Source organism: Harpia harpyja, chromosome W (assembly GCF_026419915.1).
Source record: "Harpia harpyja isolate bHarHar1 chromosome W, bHarHar1 primary haplotype, whole genome shotgun sequence".
Taxonomy (NCBI): domain Eukaryota; kingdom Metazoa; phylum Chordata; class Aves; order Accipitriformes; family Accipitridae; genus Harpia; species Harpia harpyja.
This window is the reverse complement of record NC_068968.1, coordinates 33530485-33557271: the sequence shown is the minus strand read 5'-3', so window position 1 is coordinate 33557271 and position 26787 is coordinate 33530485. Positions and strand designations below refer to the sequence as shown.

General features: G+C 42.5%; 1 protein-coding gene across 2 annotated transcripts in view; it reads left to right on the top strand.

Annotated features, from left to right (window-relative positions):
• The window catches only part of LOC128136248 (myocyte-specific enhancer factor 2C-like), an 84574-nt gene that overhangs the window by 42753 nt on the left and 15034 nt on the right, over window positions 1-26787 (top strand). For both annotated transcript variants that reach the window (XM_052775510.1, XM_052775509.1), the window contains exons 6-7: window positions 23689-23861; window positions 26720-26743. In XM_052775510.1, coding sequence (XP_052631470.1) covers window positions 23689-23861; window positions 26720-26743 — 197 coding nt within the window. The remainder of the gene's footprint in view (window positions 1-23688; window positions 23862-26719; window positions 26744-26787) is intronic.

The following is a 26787-nucleotide window of genomic DNA, read 5'->3' as shown; positions in this document are numbered from 1 at the left end:
TCTAAGATGGAACATCCTGTAAAGGTAGAACTGAAGGAAAATGTGAGGCCAGTGAGACTAAAGCAGTATCCAATTAAACCTGAGGCTAGATAGGGAATCAAGAAATTAATTGATAAATTTTTGGAATATGGAATTTTGGAGGAGTGTGAATCTGAATATAATACTCCAATTTTACCAGTGAAAAAGCCATCAGGAGAATATAGATTAGTACAGGATCTGAGGGTAATAAATCAGATAGTGAAAGATATACATCCTGTAGTGGCCAATTGTCGTGGTTTAACCCCAGCCAGCAACTAAGCAGCACGCAGCCGCTCACTCACTTCCCCCCCACCCAGTGGGATGGGGGAGAAAATCGGGAAAAAAGAAGCAAAACCCGCGGGTTGAGATAAGAACGGTTTAATAGAACAGAAAAGAAGAAACTAATAATGATAATGATAACACTAATAAAATGACAACAGCAATAATGAAAGGATTGGAATGTACAAATGATGCGCAGTGCAATTGCTCACCACCCGCCGACCAACACCCAGCTAGTCCCCGAGCGGCGATTCCCCGCCTCCACTCCCCAGTTCCAATACTAAATGGGATGTCACATGGTATGGAATACCCCGTTGGCCACTTTGGGTCAGGTGCCCTGGCTGTGTCCTGTGCCAACTTCTTGTGCCCCTCCAGCTTTCTTGCTGGCTGGGCATGAGAAGCTGAAAAATCCTTGACTTTAGTCTAAACACTACTTAGCAACAACTGAAAACATCAGTGTTATCAACACTCTTCTCATACCTAACTCAAAAACATAGCACTGTACCAGCTACTAGGAAGACAGTTAACTCTATCCCAGCTGAAACTAGGACACCAATCCATATACACTCTTAACAGCTCTAGGGGAGAATCATCAGTGGTTTACAGTGCTTGATTTGAAGGATGCTTTCTTTTGTATACCCCTGGAAGAAGGAAGTCGAAAATTATTTGCTTTCGAGTGGGAAAAATCCAAAAACAGGATGAAAAACACAATTGACATGGACAAGATTGCCGCAAGGATTCAAGAATAGTCCAACAATTTTTGGGAGCCAATTAGCAAAAGAACTTGAGATGTGGAAACGAGATGGTCCCAAACCTGGACATTTGCTCCTACAGTATGTAGACGACATATTGATAGCGACAGAAGAAAGACCAGCGTGTATAAAGGTAACAATTGATCTTTTAAACTTTTTGGGGCTAAGCGGGTACAAAGTCTCTAGAACTAAGACCCAGATAGCAAAACAGACTGTGATATATCTGGGTTTTGAAATCTCACAAGGGCAAAGACAGTTGGGAACAGACCGCAAAGAAGCAATTTGCAGTATCCCGGAGCCGAGAAATACCCACGAATTGAGAACCTTTTTGGGAATGGCTGGGTGGTGTCAGCTATGGATAATGAACTATGGTCTGTTGGCTAAACCATTATATGAAGCTCTTAAAGGTCCACCATTTGAATGGGGGCCAGATCAGCAGAGAGCTTTCAAGAATTTAAAACAGGCCCTGATGACAGCACCAGCCTTGGGACTTCCGGATTTGACTAAAGACTTCCAGTTATTTGTACATGAGAAACAACACATTGCACTGGGAGTGCTGACTCAGAAGATGGGAAGTTGGAAGCAACCGGTTGGATATTTTTCCAAACAATTGGACTTTGTAAGTAAGGGCTGGCCTGCTTGTTTGAGAACAGTAGCAGCCACTGTGATGATAATACAGGAGGCTCGAAAATTGACTTTGGGAAGAATGATGGTGGTATATGTGCCACACATGGTGATATCAGTGTTAGAGCAAAAGGGGGGCCATTGGCTATCCCCGAGCAGAATGATGAAATATCAGGTAATTTTGATGGAGCAAGATGATGTACTTTTGAAAACCACTAACTTAACTAATCCTGCAGTCTTTCTGAGTTCTGTACAGGAAGAAGGACAACTGGAACATGATTGCCTGACTACCATTGAGTATGTATATTCCAGTCGAGAGGATCTGAAGGATGTACCTATGGACAATCCAGACTGGGAATTGTACACAGATGGTAGCAGTTTCGTCGAAAATGGAATCCACTATGCAGGATATGCGGTAACAACTGAAAAATCAGTTATAGAAGCCAATGCTTTGCCGAGCACAACTTCAGCTCAGAAACCGGAATTAGTGGCTTCAACAAGGGCTCTAGAATTGAGTGAAGAAAAGAAAGTGAATATCTGGACTGATTTGAAATATGCATTTGGTGTGGTCCATGTCCATGGGATTTTATGGAAAGAAAGAGGATTATTATCCTCAGAGGGGTCCAACATTACATATAAAGAGAAGATTTTGCATTTATTACAAGCAGTTCAGAAACTAACTGCAGTAGCAATCATGCACTGTAAAGCACATCAATCAGGGAATACAAAAGAGATTATAGGGAACAGATTAGCAGATAAATCAGCTAGGGAAGCAGCCAAAAGGAATGCCTTACAAATGGCATTAATTCCTACAAAAACTATTGCATTACCAAAGGAAAAGCCTAAATATTCAGAGGAAGATGAGAAATTGGGGAGATTATTAAATGCAAGGAAAAATCTGGAAGGATGGTGGGTGACATCAAAGGGACAAGTAGTAGTCCCACCATTTGTAATGAGGGAAATAATACAGACAAAACATAAGGAATGTCATTGGGGAGCAGAAGCATTAGTAACTCTCTTGAGAAGGCAAGTGGTATCAGTAAAAATGCTAGAAATAGCTAAAATGACAACTGCTAAATGTGAGATATGTTTGAAAAACAATCCAGTAGTAAAGAAAAAGGTCCAAATGGGAATATTGAAATCAGGAATGGAACCAGGGGATTATTGGCAAATAGATTTTTCAGAGTTACCTCGACAAAATGGGTATCGATACATTCTGGTGGGGGTTGATACTTTTACAGGATGGCCGGAAGCCTTTCCCTGTCGGACCAATCAAGCAAAGGAGGTCAAATCAAGCAAAATGGTTATTACAAGAAATTATCCTGAGATTTGGAGTACCTATTGGAATCTCTTCTGATAGAGGTTCCCATTTTGTTGCAGAAGTGGTCCAGGGCGTTAGTAGAATTTTGGGAATTACGTGGGACTTGCATACACCTTGGAGGCCACAATCTAGTGGAAGGGTGGAAAGAATGAATCAAACACTGAAAAGGCAAGTTAGTAAAATATGTCAAGAAACTAATTTAAAATGGCCTCAGGCACTCCCACTGGCCCTTTTACGAATTCGGGTCCAACCAAAGAGTGGGACATTAATTAGTCCTTATGAGTTATTATATGGAAAACCTTATGAATCTCCTGAACCAAATTTGAGCATACATTTAAAAGGAAAACAAGATGTATATAACTATTTGCTTTCTTTAGGAAAAACTTTAACTGCGCTTCGGAGTGCGGTTGTTTGGAACAGGCCTCTGTCTTTGGAAAATCCAGTACATGATTTCCAACCAGGTGATTATGTCTATGTGAAGACATGGACTTCTGAAGCTCTTCAGGAACGCTGGAAAGGACCCTTTCAAATATTGTTGACTACTTTCAACGCTGTCAAGATTGCTGAATCAGATGCATGGATCCACTATACTCGGGTGAAGAAAGCTCCATCATCTTGGAAAGTTGTATATAGAGGCCCTAGAACTTCAAAACTGACTTTGAAGCATGTCTAATCTTGCATATAATTTTGAAATCTGGGGGAAATGTATTTTGATTTGGAAAATAATATTGATGGGAGTCTGGTCTGAGATTGTGGCTAAACAACAAGTAACAGTGAACTATGGAGGTACTTTGGGATTGGAATGCAATTTTACTCAGATTCCAGAATTTGATCCTGACAAATTAGAAATTAGTTGGATGAGAGATAAGGAAAAAAGCAAGTATCTACCAGGGCAAATTGAGCTGAAGAAAAAGACAAGAAATAAGAGACAAGCTGAACAATTAATTTATCTCCCAAAGAAAACTCAGGAAGAAAATCTGATGGTAGGATTGATTAAGGGATTTGCCAATTTCCAGAATGTGACACAAATTACTGCCTGTTTACCAATACCAAGGGCAGTTGGTGAATCCATTCCATGGGGAATTTTGACAATGAATTTGACTAATTTAGAACATAGAAATGTGAGTACCTACTGCGAACAAAGGCCAGTAGTTGGATGGCAAGAACAAGTGACAACTATTAAGAAGCAATGGAAGTCTCCAGGGAGCAGGGCAGATTGTGAAAAATTATTAAATTTTGTTTTTATTAAAATTGGGAGATTTCATAATGTAGGATATTGTATTTATGATGAACAAGTTAAGAAAAATACAACTCGAATGATCATGGAATGGAAATGTGATAAGGCTAATCAGACTATATTAGAAAGGACAATTAGTTGGGATTCAGTATGGTCTATGACTATACTGTCTCAATTCCAATATATGGCCAAAGCTCCTTGGTGTTTTACTTGGGATGGAACCATTTTTACAGCTTGGCCATCAGTAAATGACAAAGGGAGTACATTACGAGAAAAGGAAAATTTAGTATCTTGGTGGAAATGTGAGAAAATATACAATTGCAGTACTAAAGACATGGCAATTCAAAGAATTCCACCTTTAGCAGCAGCCGTGAAGTATGGCTGCTTGTGTAGAGGACTTAAAAATGATCTTCAATTGACTGAAACCTTTAAACCTAAAAGAGGAACAATATTTAGTTGCAGAAAAACTACTATTCAGAGTCCAGGACACTTAGTTTGGGCAATGAGTGATGGAACCTGGACAACCCATCTGCCTCTTGATGGGAAGGTAAAAGAAATCACTTAGGGAATGCCAACATTATGCCCAATTTGGAAAAAAGTCTCCTTTTAAAGGATCATTAGAAAATTTGAAATTGGAACAGGCAAAAAGGTCAGAAATGGATGATGAATGGAATGAACCCTCCACTGGAGTTAGAATTAGTTGGGCCCTAGAATCTCTACTAACCCCTTTGGCAATATATAGGAATCGAGACTGGCTGTATCAACTAACCGGACAGGTAGAGAAACTGGCCAATGTGAGCAGAAAAGGATTTAGAGCTCTAAATATACAATTACAGGCCACTTCCAAAATGACTCTGCAAAATAGGATGGCTTTAGATATGCTTTTACTCAAAGAACACGGAGTGTGTGGATATTTAAAAGACAGAATGGACCATTGTTGTATACACATTCCGAATGTAACTCAGGATGTAGAACATGATTTGGAATTATTGGGAAAAATTGAGAAAGACACACAAGAGTTGCAACAAGATATGCAAGAGAGTTGGATAGACAAGATCTTTAAGGGATTAGGCTGGAATCTAAGTTCTTGGATTAAATCATTGATTAGTACAGTATTAACTTTGTTGATAATTTCTGTAATGATCATTTTGATTTATTATTTTCTGAAAAAGCAAATTACTCGTAAAACTTCTTTTAATCGTATGATCATCCAAGCTATTGCAAGACAGCAAGATGGACAATCAATCCCAGAGTTTCCCCCAGCATATAGTGAATGATTAGTAAAAATTATAGTGAAAGTACTGAAATTATTGTCAAAACTTTCAAAGGGGGGAAATGTTGCAAATATTTTGATAAAGAAATTAAAATTGGATTATATAAAAGAGTTTGGTTCGATTAAGAAGTAGAAAATTGTGAAGCATAGGTATGGGAGTGTTAAGTTTGAAATGTAGTCATAGGAACTTAGGAACTTTAGAAAATGTACTATGTGTAACCATAAGAATTCAAGTATTGTCTAAAATCAGTTAACCACAGAAACTTTGACAAAGATTTGTTGATTTGTAGCGTTTTGTTTTAGGAAACTAAGGAAACCGTTATGGACACCAGTTTGCTGCTTGGAAACCCCTTACCCTTCCCACCTCAATCTAATTATCGAGGATTCCAATCAGTAGAGTTAAGTGAGATTAACCAATGATTGTTTTAACATAAGATTATTAATAAGATGGTGTGACTGAAGGACCAATTTTTAGAAAGGTTAAATTTAAGAATAGACATAGTATGCATTTTTATGTAAACTAATATAGACGATGGTGAGAATCGTACTGCGCAGAATCACCTAAGAGAGGTCAAGAAGCGGACAAGTGAGGAAGACTATGGAAGACCACCAGAGGGCTCCTGAAGACCACCAGAGACCTTCACTGCGCCTGCGTGAAGAGACATTTACATATGCTAATGATTTATTGGAAAGTTAATGATTATGTATAACATTTTCCAGAAATTTAGTGAATATGTATAACAGGTGTGTATTTAACCTGCACAGTTAGACTAGACAGGTGCACACGATAGGTGGAGCGATCCCCCGTGTGCCCAGCGCTGCAATAAAGGATTGCCTGCTTCTTAACTTCTCATTGCTGTTAAGGAGTTTTATTCCAGATTTTGGCAACATTAAGGTAGTTGGCAGTACTCAACATGAAGATCTGAAGAGAAAGTTAATTTTTAATTCCTTCATGATAAGGAATATGCTGTCAGGGTACCGTGAAGGTGGGCAGCTCCCTGAGGGCTGGAGAGCCTGGAGCTACGGGGGCTTCATGGGTGGGCAGGGCAGGGCCTTGCCAGCCGGGGCCGGTCCCATCACCCCCAGCAAGGGAGCAGGGCAGACTGGGGGCAGCCTCCAGCCCAGGGCATCAGGCACCTCTGTGGGGACTGGGATGGGCTGAGGCCAGGCTGGGACGTCAGCCCACACATCCGGCCCAAATCAGTGGGGCCCATGGCCAAGCAGGGCTGGGCTGAGGCAGAACTGAAGACCAGCATTCCTATGGCGTCTCTGGGCTGGGCTGAAATGGGGTCCTGGGCCGAAATGGGGTCCTGGGCCGAAATGGGGTCCTGGGCCATGGGCAGGGGTGTGGGAAGGCCCCAGGGGAGGCTGGGCAAGGCCAGTAAGGCCCAGTAGTGCCATCAGGGCCCTGACATATGCATATGGAGGTTTTAGGAATGCCAGAAGAGCATGAATAGAAATGAGAGGTAATCTGCTCTTCACAGTTGAGCCTGCATTTATAAAATTGTCTCTCACCATATAGGCTGTACCTGGGCAATTTGGAACTTTGGGCAAGAGTTTGAGAGGACTGTTAATGACAGTAAATATGAGATTTAGCAGTAAGACCCAGACTCTCAGACTATGTAGGATCTGAGCCTAAGTACTTTAAACAGCCCAGGGATGTAGCAAAACTGAAAAATAAGAGCTATAGAGTAGGGAAGCCATTTTCTTGACAATATATTACAAATATAAGCAAATCATACACACAATTTTCCTTAGCAAATTTGATCAGACCATTTATCTCTATTGCAATGGGAGCAGTGGAGTTTTGCTTGGCTCCCAAAACAAGATCTTCTTGATAACTCCTAGAACCATGAAATAAGATACACAGTGCAACCTTTTCCTTTGTGCACTGCCAGTGCAGGTGACCATCACATACACCTAAATTGCCTATAGCATTCACAGCATTTTAATGATTCCCAAATACTGTTTTTTCCCCAGTACATAACTGTAGTGCCAGCAGAGCCCTTTACATAGCTTTAGACATAAAGAGCAAGAATTTCCCATTAACAGTTATACTACCTGTATCACAAGAATAAGTTAGAGAGAGGATGTCACTGTCAGATATCAACTTAGTCCTATATTGTTGTAGGAATCTTTACATTTATATTTACATTATTTGAAATGGTTGATTTCTTAAGCTATAACAGCAGCAAAGAGTTCCTATTTCAGTACAAAAAGCAGCTGATATTTCACAAGATGCCTGAGAATTCTTTCACAGCAAGTCAGTAAATTTTATATACCACATTGTCATGGTTTAACTCCTGCCAGCAACTAAGCACCACGCAGCCGCTCACTCACTCCCCCCCACCCAGCGGGATGGGGGAGAAAATCAGGATAAAAAAGTAAAACTCGAGGATTGAGATAAGAACAGTTTAATAGAACAAAAAAGAAGAAACTAATAATGATAATGATAACACTAATAAAATGACAATAATAATAATAAAAGGATTGGAATATACAAGTGATGCACAATGCAATTGCTCACCACCCGCCGACTGATGCCCAGTTAGTTCCCGAGTGGCGATTCCCCCCAGCCCCACTCCCCCCCAGTTTATATACTAGACATGATGTCACATGGTATGGAATACCACGTTGGCTATTTTGGGTCAGCTGCCCTGGCTGTGTCCCCTCCCAACTTCTTGTGCCCCTCCAGCTTTCTCGCTGGCTGGGCATGAGAAGCTGAAAAATCCTTGACTTTAGTCTAAACACTACTTAGCAACAACTGAAAACATCAGTGTTATCAACATTCTTCTCATACTGAACCCAAAACATAGCACTATATCAGCTACTAGGAAGAAAATGAACTCTATCCCAGCCAAAACCAGGACATACATCTGTCTCAGTTGGCTCTCAGGAATTCAGTAAAGAAGGTCCATTAGTGTAATGCTGTGGAAATGGGCAGGTACTTTAATGTAAAGATAGTCTTTTTCTGGATGTTTTGCATCTGGCTGAGATGGAGTTAATACTCCCCATAGCAGCCCTCATAGCACTGTGCTCTGCATCAGTAGCTAGAAAGGTGTTGATAACACACCAGTGTTTTGGCTACTGCTAAGCAGTGCTGGCACAGCATCAAGGCTGTCTCTCCAACATTTTTGCCCCCCTCAATGGCAGGCTGGGGCAGGGCAAGATCTTGGGAGGGGACATAACCAGGACAGCTGACCTAAACTAACCAAACAGATATTCCATACCATATGATGTCAGCTCAGATATAAAAGCTAAGGGAGACGGAAGGGGGGCATTTTTGTCTTCCGGAGCAACCACCACGCGTACTGAAGCCCTGCTTCCCAGGAAGTGGCCAGACATCGCCTGCTGATGGGAAGTAGAGAATAACATCATTTGTTTTTCTTTGCTTTCACGCACGACCTTTGCTTTCACTTTATTAAACTGTCCTTATCTTGACCCACGAGCCTTTTGTTATATTTTCTCCCCCTGTCCAGCTGAGGAGGGGGAGTGATAGAGTGGCTTTGGTGGGCACCTGGCACCCAGCCAGGGTCAACCCACCACAGTCCTTTTTGGCGCCCAACGTGGGGCACGACAACAGTAGTTTTGCATTAAGCGTGCCATAGCTAGTTATTAAGTGGCAAGCTCCTGTGCAGGTCACGGAGCTTGTTGGCTGCTTGCTTATCTCTATCTTGCTGAGTTTGGGAACATGGTAACGCAAATAATGGCTGTGTGCTTTGCCCTGGCACTGATGGCTTTGTTGTGCTGCGGGAGCTATCTTGTGGGGAGAATGAAGGAACTCGGGAACATGCTAATACAAATAATGGCTATGTGCTTTGTCCTGGCACTGATGGCTTTGCTGTGTTGTGGGAGCTATCTTGTGGAGGAGATGAGGGAACACATCTCCCTCTCCCTACCAGGCATTGATGTGAATGGTTTTATTTTGCAGGCTCCCGAGGTCCTTGTTCACCCTTATGTGAGCTGTTCAATACTAATAATTAATACTGGTTGTATATTATGGGTATTGTGGAATCTGGTCTTGTCCTGGTATAAGAGAAGACAAGTTTTGGGTGAGGCAATACTGAAATGTGCCCTCAAGCGACCGGTCCCTGGGTAGCAGGGTATATGGAAGGATTTGGGCAGATTCCTAGGACGGTTATCACCTCCCATAACCTGGGACTTTACACCTGAACAGGCAAGCAACCCTGGCAAACTGACGCGCCACCTGATAGAAGGGTGCCTTGCCTATCCCAATGAAAACCAGCAGCTTCTCGCACTGTACTGGGGCCTGGCCTATGCCTACCGAGCCATAGTTCAACACTCTCAGAGGACCACGGTTGAGGCAGGGACCCAGACTGCATCTGAGGACACCATGCTCGAGGCAGGGAGCCAAACAACAACAACAACTACAGTAACTGCCCCAATAGTGAAAAAGAAACAGTGGACAAGGAGATCAACAGGTCCATACCATCGATTAGTGAGGGAAGAAGAAGAAGAGGAAAGGTTAAATCTAGAAGCTGGTCCTTCAACAAAGAAATTGGAGGAAGGAGTGAGAGAACTTAAACAGGAAGCAGAAACTACCCGGTCCCTGTAGGAGTCGGTCAGAAAATCAGCATTGTCTCAACACTGTCATCAGGAACATGAACAGTACATTTCCTGACAACGGCCTGTTTGGAGTGCAGTGGCCGATCCCAAGAATGGAACGCGCAGTACAAGGCTCCTGGAAGGTACCTGGCTAGAGCCATTAGACTGTCAAAAAGGATGGATTGCAACTGTTGCCATAATATCGATGAAGAAATCATGAGCTTTAGACAAACTTTGCTTCATTATAATACCAAAACACACCTCCTGGTCGAAGGCTACCCGCCTCCAAGACTTACCACACCTCGGACACTGACCCTGCGCCTGCGTGATAGCCTCGCTCGAGAAGGGCGGAGACTCCTGAGGCAAAGGTGGAGCAAGGTGTGTTACTAAGCATAAAAGATGACTTCTGAACAACGGAAGCTTGAAGCTTCCCCACCAAGGACCACGACGATCGACGACGCAGCATTAGCTGGACCCAGGACCGTTAGGACGTCTTGAGATCAGCGGTGGTAGCTATAACTTCTCTTTCTCCTCTCTCTAAACTTAACTTTACTCTTTTCTCCTTTCTTTCACCCATCCCTAACTATCACGTGCCTCTTTACAGGCAATACAATAAAGTTTTACTGTGTGATTATTGCTATCCCCTTTGGTGTTGGTCACCTTAATTTTGCACTTTCGAGATCGTAGCAAACGAACCATCACGAGTCCACCGAGTGGACCGTGACAGTCCCTGACCTCCTCAGAACTTCGGGACTTGCGGAAAGACTACAGCCGCCACCCAGGTGAGCGGATTGCTGCCTGGCTGCTCCGATGCTGGGATAAACGGGGCCGACAGCAATTGGAAGGTAAGGAAGCCCAACAGCTGGGATCCCTCTCTAGAAACCGGGGAATTGAAAGAGGAATTGGAAAAGAGGCAGCAATTTGCAGTCTCTGGAGCCGGCTCCTCTCAAGTGTGAGGGCAAGATATCCATTCAAGGAAGATCTTGTGAATTCCTCAGAAAAGTGGACTACCGCAGATGAAGGCATCCAGTACCTGAGAGAGTTAGCAGTGCTGGAAGTCATCTACAGTGATCTAGATGATGAGGAGGTCTCCAAAGATCCAGAGGATGTCCTGTGCACACGGGCCATGTGGAGGAAGGTGATTCAAGGTGCCCCAGCGTCGTATTCTAACAGCTTGGCAGCAATGTATTGCCCAGATATGGAAACACCAACTGTGGAGAAAGTGTCATCTTGGCTCCAAAACTTTGAAGAAAATCTCTGTGTCTCCTCATCCCTACAGGACAGTGCCTTGGCTCTTAGGGACGCTCCAAGAAATCCGTCCTCTCCTGCCCCAGTCAGAGGGAAAGGGAGCCCAAGGCATATGCCACATGGTGCACTCTGGTTCTTCCTGTGTGACCAAGGGGAGGACATGAGGAAGTGGGATGGTGAACCCACCTTTAAGCTGGAAGCCCGTGTACGTGAACTGAGAGAGAAGACAGCTCTTAAGAAGGGGTCACCCAAGAAGAAGGCTGTCAGCGTAGTTGCTGTAGAGACACAAGGCAGCAATCAGTGATCGCCCAGACACAGAAGGACTAAGATCACCTCCCTTGATCTTGATGAGGGGACTTCTGGTCTGGCACTGCAAGGGTCAGACAGTGAATACTCTGATGAGGAACAGCAATAGAGGGTCCCTGCCTTCGGCCAGGAGGAGGAAAGGGATGACCGGATATACTGGACTGTGTGGATTCAATGGCCTGGCACATCAGACCCACAGAAGTATAAGGCTTTCGTAGACACTGGTGCACAGTGTACGCTGGTGCCATCAGTGTACAGGGGCACAGAACCCATCTGGATCTCTGGAGTGACAGGGGGATGCCAGGAATTGACTATATTGGAGGCTGAAGTGAGCTTGACGGGACAAGTGGGAAAACCACCCCATTGTGACCGGCCGAGAGGCCCCTTGTATCCTTGGCATAGACTACCTCAAGAGAGGGTACTTCAAGGACCCAAAGGGGTACCTGTGGGCTTTTGGTGTAGCCACTGTGAACACAGAGAAGATCAAACAGCTATCTACCCTGCCTGGCCTCTCGGAAGATCCCTTCATTGTGGGATTGCTGCGAGTTGAAGAACAGCAGGTGCCAATCGCTACCAGGACGGTGCACCGGCGGCAATATCGCACAAACTGAGACTCCCTGGCTCCTATCCATGAGCTGATTCATCAACTGGAGAGCCAAGGAGTCATCAGCAAGACTCATTCACCTTTTAATAGTTCTATATGGCCAGTGCAAAAGTCTGATGGAGGCTGGAGGTTAACAGTAGATTATCGCGGCCTGAACAAAGTGACACCACCACTGAGTGCTGCTGTACCAGACATGTTAGAGCTCCAGTATGAACTGGCATCAAAGGCAGCCACGTGGTATGCTACAATTGATATTGCCAATGCGTTTTTCTCCATTCCTTTGGCAGCAGAGTGCAGGCCACAGTTTGCTTTCATGTGGAGAGGTGTCCAATACACCTGGAATCGACTGCCCCAGGGGTGGAAGCACAGCCCTACCATTTGTCATGGACTAATCCAAACTGCACTGGAACAGGGTGATGCCCCTGAACATCTACAATACATAGATGACATCATCGTGTGGGGCAACGAGGCAGAAGAAGTGTTTGAGAAGGGAAAAAGAGTAATTCAGATTCTTCTGAAAGCTGGTTTCGCCATAAAGAAAAGCAAGGTCAAGGGACCTGCACAGGAGATTCAGTTCTTGGGAATAAAATGGCAGGATGGACGTCCCTATGGATGTGGTTAACAAGATAGCAACTATGTCTCCACCAGCTAACAAGAAAGAAAGAAACACAAGCTTTCCTAGGCCTTGTGGGGTTCTGGAGAATGCATATTCCAGCTTATAGTCAGCTTGTGAGCCCTCTCTATCGAGTAACCCGGAAAAAGATCTATTTTGAATGGGGCCCTGAACAACAACAAGCCTTTGAGCATATCCGACAGGAAATAGCTCGTGCAGTAGCTCTTGGGCCTGTCCGGACAGGACCAGATGTACAAAATGTACTCTACACTGCAGCTGGGGAGCATGGTCTCAACTGGAGCCTTTGGCAGAAAACACCAGGAATTCTGGAAGAGATCATGGACTGGCCAGAAGGCAGAGATTTTGGAGCATCGCCTGAGGAGGTGGCTCGTGCCCAAGAGGCACCACCATATAATGAGTTATCAGAAGACGAAAGGCATTATGCTTTGTTTACTGATGGATCCTGTCGTGTGGTAGGGAACCATCGGAAGTGGAAAGCTGCTGTGTGGAGTCCCACATGACAAGTCCTTGAGGCCACTGAAGGAGAAGGTGAGTCAAGTCAGTTTGCAGAAGTGAAAGCCATCCAACTAGCTGTAGGGATTGCTGAACGAGAAAAGTGGCCGGTACTCTACCTCTATACCGACTCCTGGATGGTGGCTAATGCCCTATGGGGGTGGCTACAGCAGTGGAAGAAGACCAATTGGCAATGCAGGGGTAAACCCATCTGGGCAGCAGCACTGTGGCAGGACATTGCTGCCCGTGTAGAACACATGACTTTAAAGGTACATCATGTAGATGCTCACATGCCCAAAAGCCATGCCACTGAAGAACATCGAAATAATGAACAGGTAGACAAGGCTGCCAAAATAGAAGTAGCTCAGGTGGACCTGGACTGGGAGCGTAAGGGTGAGCTATTTGTAGGTTGATGGGCCCACAAAACATTGGGACATCTAGGGAGAGATGCAACATATAGGTGGGCTCGTGATCGAGGGGTGGACCTGACCATGGAGGCCATCACACAGATCACTCATGAATGTGAAACATGTGCTGCAATCAAACGAGCCACCAGAGTAAAGTCTCCCTGGAACAGAGGGCGGTGGCTGGGTTTTTGATATGGCGAGGCCTGGCAAATTGACTACATTGGACCACTGCCACGAACACGCCAAGGCAGGTGCTACATACTCACGATGGTGGAATCAACTACTGGTTGGCTAGAAACATATCCTGTAAACCATGCCACTGCCCGAAACACCATCTTAGGCCTCGAAAGGCAAATTTTATGGCGACACGGTACCCCGGAAAGAATTGAATCAGACAATGGGACTCATTTCCGAAATAACCTCATAAGCTCCTGGGCAAAGAAACACGGCATCGAGTGGGTGTACCACATCCCCTATCACCCGCAAGCATCTGGAAAAATTGAGAGATATAATGGACTGTTGAAGACCATGTTGAGAGCACTAGGCAATGGGACATGGAAGCATTGGGATACAAATTTAGCAGAAGCCACTTGGCTAGTTAACACCAGAGGATCTGCTAACCGTCCTGGTCCTGCCCAAACAAAACCCCTACATACTGTGGGAGGAGATAAGGTCCCCGTAGTGCACATGGGGAAGTGGCTGGGGAAGGCAGTGTGGATTTCTCCTCCCATGGGAAAAGGCAAACCCATTCGTGGGATTGTCTTTGCTCAGGGACCTGGGTGTACTTGGTGGGTAATGCGGAAGGATGGGGAGACCCAGTGTGCACCTCAACGACATTTAACCTTGGGGGAAAAATAATCTGTGATGTGAGTTGTATGTTGTAGGAAGTAATGTAGCAGGAATGACCTGAACTGCAGAGGAGTGAACTTCGTAAGGAACCAGACAAGTACATCGGTGACCCAAACCAAGCCGGTGTTGGCACCCAACGATCAAACATACTGCTTTTCCTGTCCTGACCACTCATCTTGACGGATGGGGCCCAAGTCATAACCTGTGTGTGAACATCTGGAGGAGTGGAAGAAGCCCATGGAATATCTATCTCTTAAAGGACAGGGGATAGTAATTAATAAGAATGTATAAATCTGTATGTTGGGTATAAAAGTGGTTTAAGTATGTAGTTTCAGTTGTAAGTGTTGGTAAGAAGGGATTTCAGTAATGAGAATTAAAAACAATGGCGTGGTTAGAAGATATGTGTAGTAAATTATGTGGGACCCGAGCATGACGCAAATGGTATGGAATAAGGGGTGGAGATTGTATTGGGTCTGGCTGAGATGGAGTTAATACTCCCCATAGCAGCCCTCGTAGTGCTTTGCTCTGCATCAGTAGCTAGAAAGGTGTTGATAACACACCAGTGTTTTGGCTACTGCTAAGCAGTGCTGGCACAGCATCAAGGCTGTCTCTCCAACATTTTTGCCCCCCTCAATGGCAGGCTGGGGCAGGGCAAGATCTCGGGAGGGGACATAGCCAGGACAGCTGACCCAAACTAACCAAACAGATATTCCATACCATATGTCAGCTCAGATATAAAAGCTAAGTAAAGGGAGACAGAAGGGGGGCATTTTTGTCTTCCAGAGCAACCACCACGCGTACTGAAGCCCTGCTTCCCAGGAAGTGGCTAGACATCGCCTGCTGATGGGAAGTAGAGAATAACATCATTTGTTTCCCTTTGCTTTCGCACGTGACCTTTGCTTTCACTTTATTAAACTGTCCTTATCTTGACCCACGAGCCTTTTGTTATATTTTCTCCCCCCTGTCCAGCTGAGATGAGAGGGAAAGCCAATAAGACAGATATTGTGCTGGGAGTCTGTTATAGACCGCCTGACCAGGTTGAAGAGACGGATGAATCGTTCTGCAAGCGGCTGGCAGTAGTCTCAGAATCATGTGCCCTTGTCCTTGTGGGGGACTTTAACTTTCCAGACATCTGCTGGAAATACAACACAGCAGTGAGTAAACAATCTAGGAGGCTCCTGGAGTGTGTGGAAGATAACTTCTTGACACAGCTGGTGGGTGAGCCAACCGGGGAGGAGCCTTGCTAGATCTGTTGTTTACGAACAGGGAAGGACTGGTGGGAGGTGTGATGGTTGGAGGCCGTCTTGGGCTTAGTGACCATGAAATGGTAGAATTTTCAATTCTTGGTGAGGCAAAGAAGGTGGTCAGCAAAACCACCACTATGGACTTCCGGAGGGCTAACTTTGGCCTCTTCAAGGCACTGGTTGAGAGAGTCCCTTGGGAGACGGTCCTGAAGGGCAAAGGGGTCCAGGAGGGATGGACATTCTTTAAGAAGGAAATCTTAATGGCTCAGGACCAGGATATTCCCATGTGCCGCAAGTCGAACCGCCGAGGAAAACGACCGGCCTGGCTGAATGGGGAGCTTTTGCTAGGACTTAAGAAAAAAAGGAGAGTTTATCATCTCTGGAGGAAAGGGCGGGCAACTTGGGAGGAGTACAGGGATCTTCTTAGATCATACAGAGAGAAAATTAGAAAGGCAAAAGCTCAGCTAGAACTAAATCTGGCCACTATTGTAAGGGACAACAAAAAATGTTTTTACAAATATGTTAACAGTAAAAAGAATCCCAAGGAGAATATCTTTCCTTTAATGGATACAGAAGGGAACGTAGCAACCAGTGATGAGGAAAAGGCCGAGGTACTTAATGCCTTCTTTGCCTCAGTCTTTAATAGTGAGTCCAGTCATCCTCAGGGTACTCCACCCCTTGAGCTGGAAGGTAAGGATGAAGAGCATAACATACCCCCCTTAATCCAGGAGGAATTAGTTAGGGACCTACTACGCCATCTGGATGCTCACAAATCTATGGGACCTGATGGGATCCATTCAAGAGTACTGAGGGAACTGGCAGAGGTCCTTGCCAAGCCACTCTCTATCATCTATCAGCGTTCCTGGTCAACAGGGGAGGTCCCAGAGGACTGGAGGCTTGCCAGTGGGAGTCCCATTTATAAGAAGGGTCGGAGGGAGGATCCGGGGAACTACAGGCCTGTCAGCCTGACCTCAGTACTGGGGAAGATTATGGAACAGTTTGTTTTGAAAGCACTCACATGGCAACTCCAGGAAAAGAGGGGGATCAGGCCCAGTCAGCATGGGTTTACGAAAGGCAGGTCCTGCTTGACCAACCTGATCTCCTTCTATGACCAGGTGACCCACCTAGTGGATGAGGGAAAGGCTGTGGATGTTATTTTCCTAGACTTCAGCAAGGCCTTTGACACTGTCTCTCATGGCATACTCCTTGAGAAACTGGCATCTCGTGGCCTGGATAAGTGCACTCTTCACTGGGTGAATAACTGGCTGGATGGCCAAGCCCAGAGGGTAGTGGTGAATGGGGTGAAATCCAGTTGGCAGCGGGTCACACGTGGTGTTCCCCAGGGCTCGGTGTTGGGCCCTGTTCTGTTTAATATCTTTATTAATGATTTGGATGAGGGGATTGAGTGCACCCTCAGCAAGTTTGCAGATGACACCAAGTTGGGAGGCAGGGTCGATCTGCTTGAGGGTAGGGAGGCTTTACAGAGAGATCTGGACAGGCTGGATCGATGGGCTGAGGCCAATCGTATGAAGTTCAACAAGGCCAAGTGCTGGGTCCTGCACTTCGGTCACAGCAAACCCATGCAGCGCTACAGGCTTGGGGAAGAGTGGCTGGAAAGCTGCCCAGCAGAAAAAGACCTGGGTGTGCTGGTTGATAGCTGGCTGAATATGAGCCAGCAGTGTGCCCAGGTGGCCAAGGCGGCCAATGGCATCCTAGCCTGTATCAGATATAGTGTGGCCAGCAGGAGCAGGGAGGTGGTTGTTCCCCTGTACTCGGCACTGGTGAGGCCACACCTCGAGTACTGTGTTCAGTTTTGGGCCCCTCACTACAGGAAAGACATTGAGCTGCTTGAGCGTGTCCAGAGAAGGGCAACCAAGTTGGTGAGGGGCCTTGAGCACAAGTCTTATGAGGAGCAGCTGAGGGAGCTGGGGCTGTTCAGTCTAGAAAAGAGGAGGCTGAGGGGAGACCTTATCACTCTCTACAACTACCTGAAAGGGGGTTGTAGTGAGGTGGGTGTTGGTCTCTTCTGTCAGGTGGCTGGAGATAGGACAAGAAGAAATGGCCTCAAGTTGAGGCAAGGAAGATTTAGGTTGGATATTAGGAAAAATTTTTTTACTGAGAGGGTTGTCAAACATTGGAATGGGCTGCCCAGGGAAGTGGTTGAGTCACCATCCCTGGAGATATGCAAAAAGCGAGTGGACAGGGTACTCCAGGGCATGGTTTAGGGGGCATGGTTAATGGTTGGACTCGATGGTCTTGAAGGTCTTTTCCAACTGAAATGATTCTATGATTCTATGAAGGGGGAGTGATAGAGTGGCTTTGGTGGGCACCTGGCACCCAGCCAGGGTCAACCCACCACACTGGATTAACATATTTGCAGATTTGTTTTCTTCTACCACTTGAAGTTAGTAAAGGTCGTGTACTGTGAAATGACTAAAATGCAACATGTGAGTAAGAACCTTCAATTAGCTTTTTAAAAATTATGTGTAGGTCAACACCAGTACAACTTCCTGGCATTAGTGCATTATAGTTGGTATCTATTTTGTTTGGGTGGTAAACACTAAGATCTGTTCCAACAATGCGTATGCATTAAAAAAATATACACACATAAGATGCAAGAAGAGAAAGGCACCTATTCATTGCCTTGTAATTGCTATTAGGTGCAATTACCATTCTTCTAAGTAGTGGAAAACTGAATCAAGTGAAGAGTGTAAAACTGAATGTGACAATAGCAAAATTTCTATTACTGCATTTATTCATTTTTCATTTATTTTTCTTATGTTATAAATTCCAAGGTGAATTATAGCATAGTTTGATCTCATATTTTTATGGACCCATTCTAAACTTAACATTCCTTTTGACAGGCTTGATGGTCAGTCATAATGTCACATATACATTATTTGTATTTAACATAACCCAATAAGAAATACGAATCCTCCATGAAATGGAATGTACATATTCTCCTTGGAAGAATTATGATCATTTCCACAAGTAAAAGCATATGCTTGTTGAGAACTTGAAATGACTACTAATATTTATTAAAACTCCTTCAAAAATTTGAAAGCTCTTTCCTATTAAAATTAATGGGAAGTAGTCATCCCAGGTTCCTAAACATCTTGCAAATTCTCAACCCATATGGTCAGTGAAAAGCATTAGAGTAAATTAAAGAAAAAAACAAAGAAAGAACGTATTTATTGTCGTCTTTTTAACTCTTCTAGGACTACCATAGAGGTTTTGTTCATTAATTGCATTTTTGTTTCTTTGAAATGATAAAATAAAAAATCAACAGAATCTAAACTTCAAGAAGTCAAAATACAAAAATTGTCTGATTTTTAATACTTTGAGACTTTGAACTCATGACAATGCTGTTCAAGAATGTTGAGAGATATGGAAATAAATTATTCACTCCTTATTTGTGTTACCTTAATATGTGGAAAGGTTCCAAACTTAAATGCTCGGTAGAGAAGCATTTCTATAACTCTGAGAATATCAAGAATTGCAGCCAGTTTGCAAGCACTGTCATACCAGTGAGCCAACCTATATGTAAGGTGCAGATGTTACTTATGGGGTATGAAGGAAAAGAAATAAACTTTGCTGTCTATCCTATCATGAATAAACTTGTGCCTTATTCTTACCCTTAAATTCTTACAATACAGAAGTGACCATTTAAGATAGTTGTACTTTAATTTGCAACATAGTTCAAATAGTAGTTTTCCAGGACTAGATTAATATTCTGTATTAATTTTTATTGACTGACTAACTACCAGTGCATAAAAATAGCTTTTCTGGATGTGAGTTTTTAAAAAGGGATATCATAAGGATTAATCATGCAATCTGTACTTGGACAAAATTCTCTCTAGATTTAATGGCGCTTGTGCCTAATTGCAGTATATGGCAACATGCCCAAGAAGAGCATTCTATGCTCAGAAAGTATTTATCTTTATATTGTGCCATTAGCCCAAATACAGTGTGGTACTGCATTTCATGACATGTGCTGCTCCATTAGTTCTTTCTAGAAACAAGCTCTTCTATGTGTAAAAAATTTTTACTCTTTCAAATCAATATAACAAACAACACTAAGAAAAATACTTTTCTCTGAAAACGTCCAAAATTGAAAATACTGTCAATTTTACAAATTCTGACATATGCCCTTTAATACTTGTGCATCTACTGTTTTTATTTTCATTATTGCATTGGGTTTATGTGGCAAGGTTTTGGTAGCAGGGCGGGGGGGGGGCGTGTTGCAAGGGTGGCTTCTGTGAGAAGATGCCAGATGCTGCCCCATGTCGGACAGAAACAGTTCCAGCCGGCTACAAGACGAACCTGACGCTGACCAAAGCTGAGCCAATCAGTGACGTTGGTAGAGCCTCTGTGATAACATATTTAAGAAAGGGTAAAAAATGTTGTGGTTTATACTTTGTGTGTGTGTGCACACCTCTGAATGTAAATGAGACCATTTTCTTTGGTGGATTTATCTGAAGTTGGGACAGCTGCCTCAGAGCAAGCCACAGCTTTTTGAGTAAGGAGAATATGGTTTAAAGAGATAGTTTAAATGCAGACTTTTCTTAGCTGCAAGCCACATGCATGCATTCATCATTGATTTTTAAATAATGGGTTTCTATATCATTGGTTTGAATTCCACAGTCCTACATTCCAGAATCCACATTATACCAAAAGAATAACGATTTGGTGGCTGGAAGGAAGAATGGTTATTTTATGGCTCCAAAATGCTAGCTGGCATAATATGCCATGAACAGCAGAAATCCATTGGTAAAGAGAAGATTGCAGTAGTTCTTAAAAAAAAAGTTCTAAAAATATAAATATAAGAAATGTCATCACTGTTCAAAATATTTTACATCAGTAGGTAAATAATATTAAAGGACTGAATAAAGTTTCTGAACAGTATAATTTGATGAGGATGCATTCTTTCTCTTAGTTTTTTAACAGAAAATTATACTAAGTAAATCTTCTGTAGGTAACAGGAGTGTTTTCTTGTAAAGGTTTCTTTTCTCCAAAAATTGCAAGCATAAAACCAAACATATAGGCTACAGTGCGTGCTGTTTCCTTAAATATCTTAGATAGCATACTGCAGAATTTTAAAAAACTACATTGTTTCTTCAAACAGCGTTATTTTCACACTCTGAACAAATGCTTGTCATACAAAAGATTTCACAAGGCAGTTTTACTTTTGGTAAAATAGCTCCTGTATGAAACCAGCATCAGAAAAACTCTTGCTTCAGTTTCTTCTCTTGATCCTTTCACCGTGTCATAACTGTTTTTCCAGTCTTCAGTTTGTCAAACCAAAGTTCAGCTTTTAAAAGGCACTGTAGTTTCTAGAAAAAAAACAATATTGTATATTTAAAATGCCCCTTTTAATCTCTTCACCTGTAAGAACACATAGCATTAATTAGAGCTTAAAATATAGCAAATCTATGTTGAGAGCAATTGTTGACTTAAGAAAAATCCTAACATGAAATGGGAAATTCTTGCCAGTGTTCTGTTATTTTTGCTTGATAAGTGTGAAATACACTTTTTTTAAACTAATTCATTTTGTCTCACTAACTGTAAGATATTATTACGGAAATAAACAACCAGACTAACTATAAAGAGTATTTTTGTTTAAAATCTCTAACATGATTGGAGTTCATTTAAGTTTTGATCTTAAATTCTTTTTTCAAAGTGTTGGAAGATCATTATAAGTAAAAGCATAAGAATAAACAAGCCAGGGCAGACCAGTGGGTACCCAAAGATTATGGGAGTCAAGCACTTAGTAATACTTCCCCTGTGTCCCAATCCTAGTTTTCATGGTTCAGGGTGTTCCAGAGCCTGAAGTGGTAATTTTGCATTTAATAGCCCTTGATCAATTTTCTTCATGAAGTTGCTGATCTGATTAATACAATTACTTAATGTGCTTGCAAATTAAAAATATGATTTAATGGTAGTAATGCTTAGGCATACTTCATTATCCAAACTAGAAAACAGATTCACTCTCATTTACTGTTATTTTTATGGCCATCTGTCCTGGTTTCAGCTGGGATAGAGTTAATTGTCTTCCTAGTAGCTGGTATAGTGCTATGTTTTGGATTCAGTATGAGAAGAATCTTGATAACACGCTGATGTTTTCAGTTGTTGCTAAGTAATGTTTAGTCTAAAGTCAAGGATTTTTCAGCTTCTCATGCCCAGCCAGCAAGAAGGCTGGAGGGGCACAAGAAGTTGGGAGGGGACACAGCCAGGGCAGCTGACCCAAAATGGCCAAGAGGATATTCCATACCATGTGACATCATCTAGTATATAAACTGGGAGGAGTGGGGGTGGGGGGAATCGCTGCTTGGGAACTAACTGGGCGTCGGTCGGCGGGTGGTGAGCAATTGCATTGTGCATCACTTGTATATTCCAATCCTTTTATTATTATTATTGTCATTTTATTAGTGTTATCATTATCATTATTAGTTTCTTCTTTTTTGTTCTATTAAACTGTTCTTATCTCAATCCACGAGTTTTACTTTTTTTTCCCAATTTTCTCCCCCATCCCACTGGGTGGGGGGGAAGTGAGTGAGCGGCTGCGTGGTGCTTAGTTGCTGGCTGGGGTTAAACCTCGACACCACCTCATAGACTTTATTAAATTTAGTTCTATTATGCAGTTATGTTCATTAGGGCTATAACCCCTATTTCATATATGAAAAAAGTGAGATACTGAGTGCTTCACCAAATTTTGGTCTACAAAGGAAATTGTGAAATTCCAGGGCTTCTAATTCATAGGTCTGTTTTGTGCTCACTAGCTCATCTTCCCACACTGTTTTTAGCTTGTGTGTTGCAGCTTGCTAGCTGTAAACAAAAGATGAGCCCAGAACAGAATGTCTTCCCTAAAATTTGTTTTCTTGGTATTTATATGTGAAATTTCTCTCTTTCTATATTAATTGTCATACTATTTCCTCACTATGACTGGGCAGTTTCTGTATCTCTCTCGACCCTGTAGTGACAGAATTTCAAGGCTATGCTAAAAAGTCATCTCTTTCCCCAAACTTTGTGAGGGTAGGAGATGAAATCAGATGGATTAAAAAAAGGAGGTCTCATTTTTAGTGGGATGGTATCTCAGTAACAGTACTGATATACAATTGTCAGTATTATTTAGTGAGAGAAGGAAACTCATTTCTGAAAAAAAAATTAAGCATTAGCTTCTCAGAATTGTTATTGGGGCTTGCAGAAAGCAGCAAAGAAATGAAGATTAAGAATAAGGCAGCATATTCCAAATAAGGACATGCTCTATCTCCCATGGACTTTAGTGTTGACAGAATCAGGACCAAAAAGTGTGGAGAAAGAGCGCCAAAAATATTTAAGAATCTTCCTATTCCTCCCCCTGCCTTTTCTGGAAATTATAGCCTTGCTATATTCATCCTTTGGTTAAAAACAAAACAAAATCATGAACTGGAAAGGGCTGAGTCAGGCAAGTCAGAATCCTCTGTACTTGTTGAGAAAACACAGCATAGCTTTGACTTTTCTTTTAAAGCCATAATATTGTCTGACTTTCCTAATTCTCTTTAAGGCAAAAGTTAGATCTTGGCTTCTTTAAGTGCACAGTATATCAAATAGAGTCATATAATCAAGTTAAAATTCAGCACATCAGTGAAATGTCATCTGCCATGAAGGAAAGCATTTTAAGAACAGTTGTTCCAAATATGGCATGAGTTGTATTTTCCTATATAGATACACTACTTGATACATGTATTTGAATTTTTTATTTGAAATTTTTAATGTTCAGTCTTAAGAAATACCTTTGAGCTTATGACTCTCCTCTCCTTTTTTTTCTTTTTTCATTTATCTTTTTTTAAAACAGGAAATGGGTATGGCAACCCCCACAACTCACCAGGTCTGCTGGTCTCACCTGGCAACTTGAATAAGAATATGCAATCAAAATCTCCACCCCAAATGAATTTGGGAATAAACAACCATAAACCATATCTCCCAGTGCTTATTCCACCTGGCAGCAAAAATACAGTGTCATCGGTGGTAATGCATTCTCAAAGCTTTTTTTCCCCTTTCAAATAAGAGATATTTAAGAATTTCAAGGCCTGCTAAACCTACTAAAATCAGTAGAAAAACATTCCATATTCTTGTTTACTTAGTCTTTCTATCTAGCCTTAAGGCCTGACATTTTGCAGAACTTATTTGATTCCTTTTATGAAGTCATTTTTACTTCATTTTTCTATTGAATTACAAAATGGGAGCTGTCCCCTGCACAGTCTAAACTTGTGCACTCTCCTTCCAAGTAGCTGGAAGAGCCTTTCCTGGATTTGTTATAGAGACTGAATGTCGTGGTTTAACCCCAGCCAGCAACTAAGTACCATGCAGCTGCTCACTCACGCCTCCCTGCTCCCAGTGGGATGGGGAGGAGAATCGGGAAAAGAAAGTAAAACTCGTGGGTTGAGATATGAACAGTTTAATAACAAATTTTCCCACTTTCACTCGCCTCCCTCTTTTCCATGAACTCTCTCTTTCCCCTATTTCCAATCAACTCTCTCTTTTCCCTCTTTCCCCTCGACAGTCACTTTCCCCCCCTTTCCCTCGCCAGTCTCTGTTATCTCTCTTCCCTCGGTGTCTTTTTTTCCATCTTTCACTCGACTCCCTCTTTCCCCTGTCATTCCTCAACTCTCTTTTATCCCTCCTTGCCCTCCCCTCTCTCTTTTACCTCTCTTCCCTCAAGGTCTAATTTTTCCACTTTCACTCGCCTCCCTTTTTTCCCGCTCATTCCTCAGCGGTCTCTTTTCCTTCTTTTCCCTCGACAATCTTTTTTACCTCTCTTCGCTCGGTGCCTAATATTCCCACTTTCACCTGGGGGAAATAAAATAAAATATAATAATAACAATAATAATAATAAAATATAATAATAATAATTGTAATGAAAAGGAATATAACAAAAAGATAAATAAAACCCAAGAAAAGACAAGTGATGCACAATGCAATTGCTCACCACCCACTGACTGATGCCCAAGCAGCGATCCACCCCTCCCAGCCAACTCCCCCTGGTTTATATACTGAGCATGATGTTCTATGGTATGGAATATCCCTTTGGCTAGTTTGGGTCAACTGTCCTGGCTATGCTCCCTCCCAGCTTCTTGTACACCTGCTTGCTGACAGAGCATGGGAAACTGAAAAATCCTTAACTTACTTAGGATAAGCGCTACTTAGCAACAACTAAAACATCAGTGTGTTATCAACATTATTCTCAAACTAAATCCAAAACACAGCACTGTACCAGCTACTAAGAAAATTAACCCTATCCCAGCCTAAACCAGGACACTGAATTTAACCATAAGTATTACTAATACACTATATTTTTCTTAAATATTTAGCCACACAGATTCTCAGAAGATGGCAGATTAACTACAAATAAATTAATTTGAATTTTATCACACTGATCTCCAAAGGCCAAATTTTATAAAGATGAGAGGTAGTAAATAGATAGAGCAAGATAAAATGGGGCATCAGATTGCTGTATCTCCGGACAGGATTAAAAAAATGTAAGCAGAGTAGTATGATAGAAGGTTGAATTGTTAAGGTGTCATGTGAGCATCTTTCAGTTCCCTACTGAAAGTGGTTACAAGGAAAGTTGTTGATTAGTGGTTGCAAGTAAGTCTTTCATGAGTGATTTAACTTTAAAAGTGAACTTCATTAAAAAAATAGCTTGATGGTGAATTTAAGTGATGCTATAAACACATTTTTCCATTATTTAACAGACACAGTATTAAAACAACTTCCTAGTTGGCTACTTTAACTTAATACATTATAAATTAACTTTGAATATCTAACTAAACCCCCCCTAAATGTGATGCTGTCTTCTGAGAGGATAAGTAATAAATAGTCTCCTACAGGGCTATACTCAAAGTCAACCAAGGCAGTGACAACCTGACTTCATTAAATTATTTATTTGAAGGTCCCTAAAAACTGATAATTTCCAAGGGATTCTGTGAATGGTCAGGTCTCCTGAAACCATGTATAGCAACACTATCTGCAGCCACTGGGGTTGTGGAAGAAATAATTAATTCTAAGACAAAGAGTTGTGCTGAAAACTGGATAGATTGTCTTCACAGCTGAGACAAACATCTCATTAAAAGGACAAAGAACAGATCTATGAACTGCTATTTTTCTAAGCTATGCTCAGAAAATATTTAATTTGCTACCCCTATGTCCTGGTTTCGGCTGGGATAGAGTTAATTGTCTTCCTAGTAGCTGGTATAGTGCTATGTTTTGGATTCAGTATGAGAAGAATCTTGATAACACGCTGATGTTTTCAGTTGTTGCTAAGTAATGTTTAGTCTAAAGTCAAGGATTTTTCAGCTTCTCATGCCCAGCCAGCAAGAAGGCTGGAGGGGCACAAGAAGTTGGGAGGGGACACAGCCAGGGCAGCTGACCCCAAGTGGCCAACGGGGTATTCCATACCATGTGACATCACATCTAGTATATAAACTGGGAGGAGTGGGGCTGGGGGGAATCGCTGCTTGGGAACTAACTGGGCGTCAGTCAGCGGGTGGTGAGCAATTGCATTGTGCATCACTTGTATATTCCAATCCTTTTATTATTATTATTGTCATTTTATTAGTGTTATCATTATCATTATTAGTTTCTTCTTTTTTGTTCTATTAAACTGTTCTTATCTCAATCCACGAGTTTTACTTTTTTTTCCCAATTTTCTCCCCCATCCCACTGGGTGGGGGGGAAGTGAGTGAGCGGCTGCGTGGTGCTTAGTTGCTGGCTGGGGTTAAACCACGACACCCTATCAGATGAAGCTGTTCATTAGACTACAAAATCTGCACCCTGTTAAATATATACATTCACCAATTTTTAATGCTCCTTTCCTATGCTCTCAGTCTGAGGATGTTAATCTGCTTTTGGTAAGTGGTAGTGACTTCATCTTAATAACGGGGGAAAAAACCAG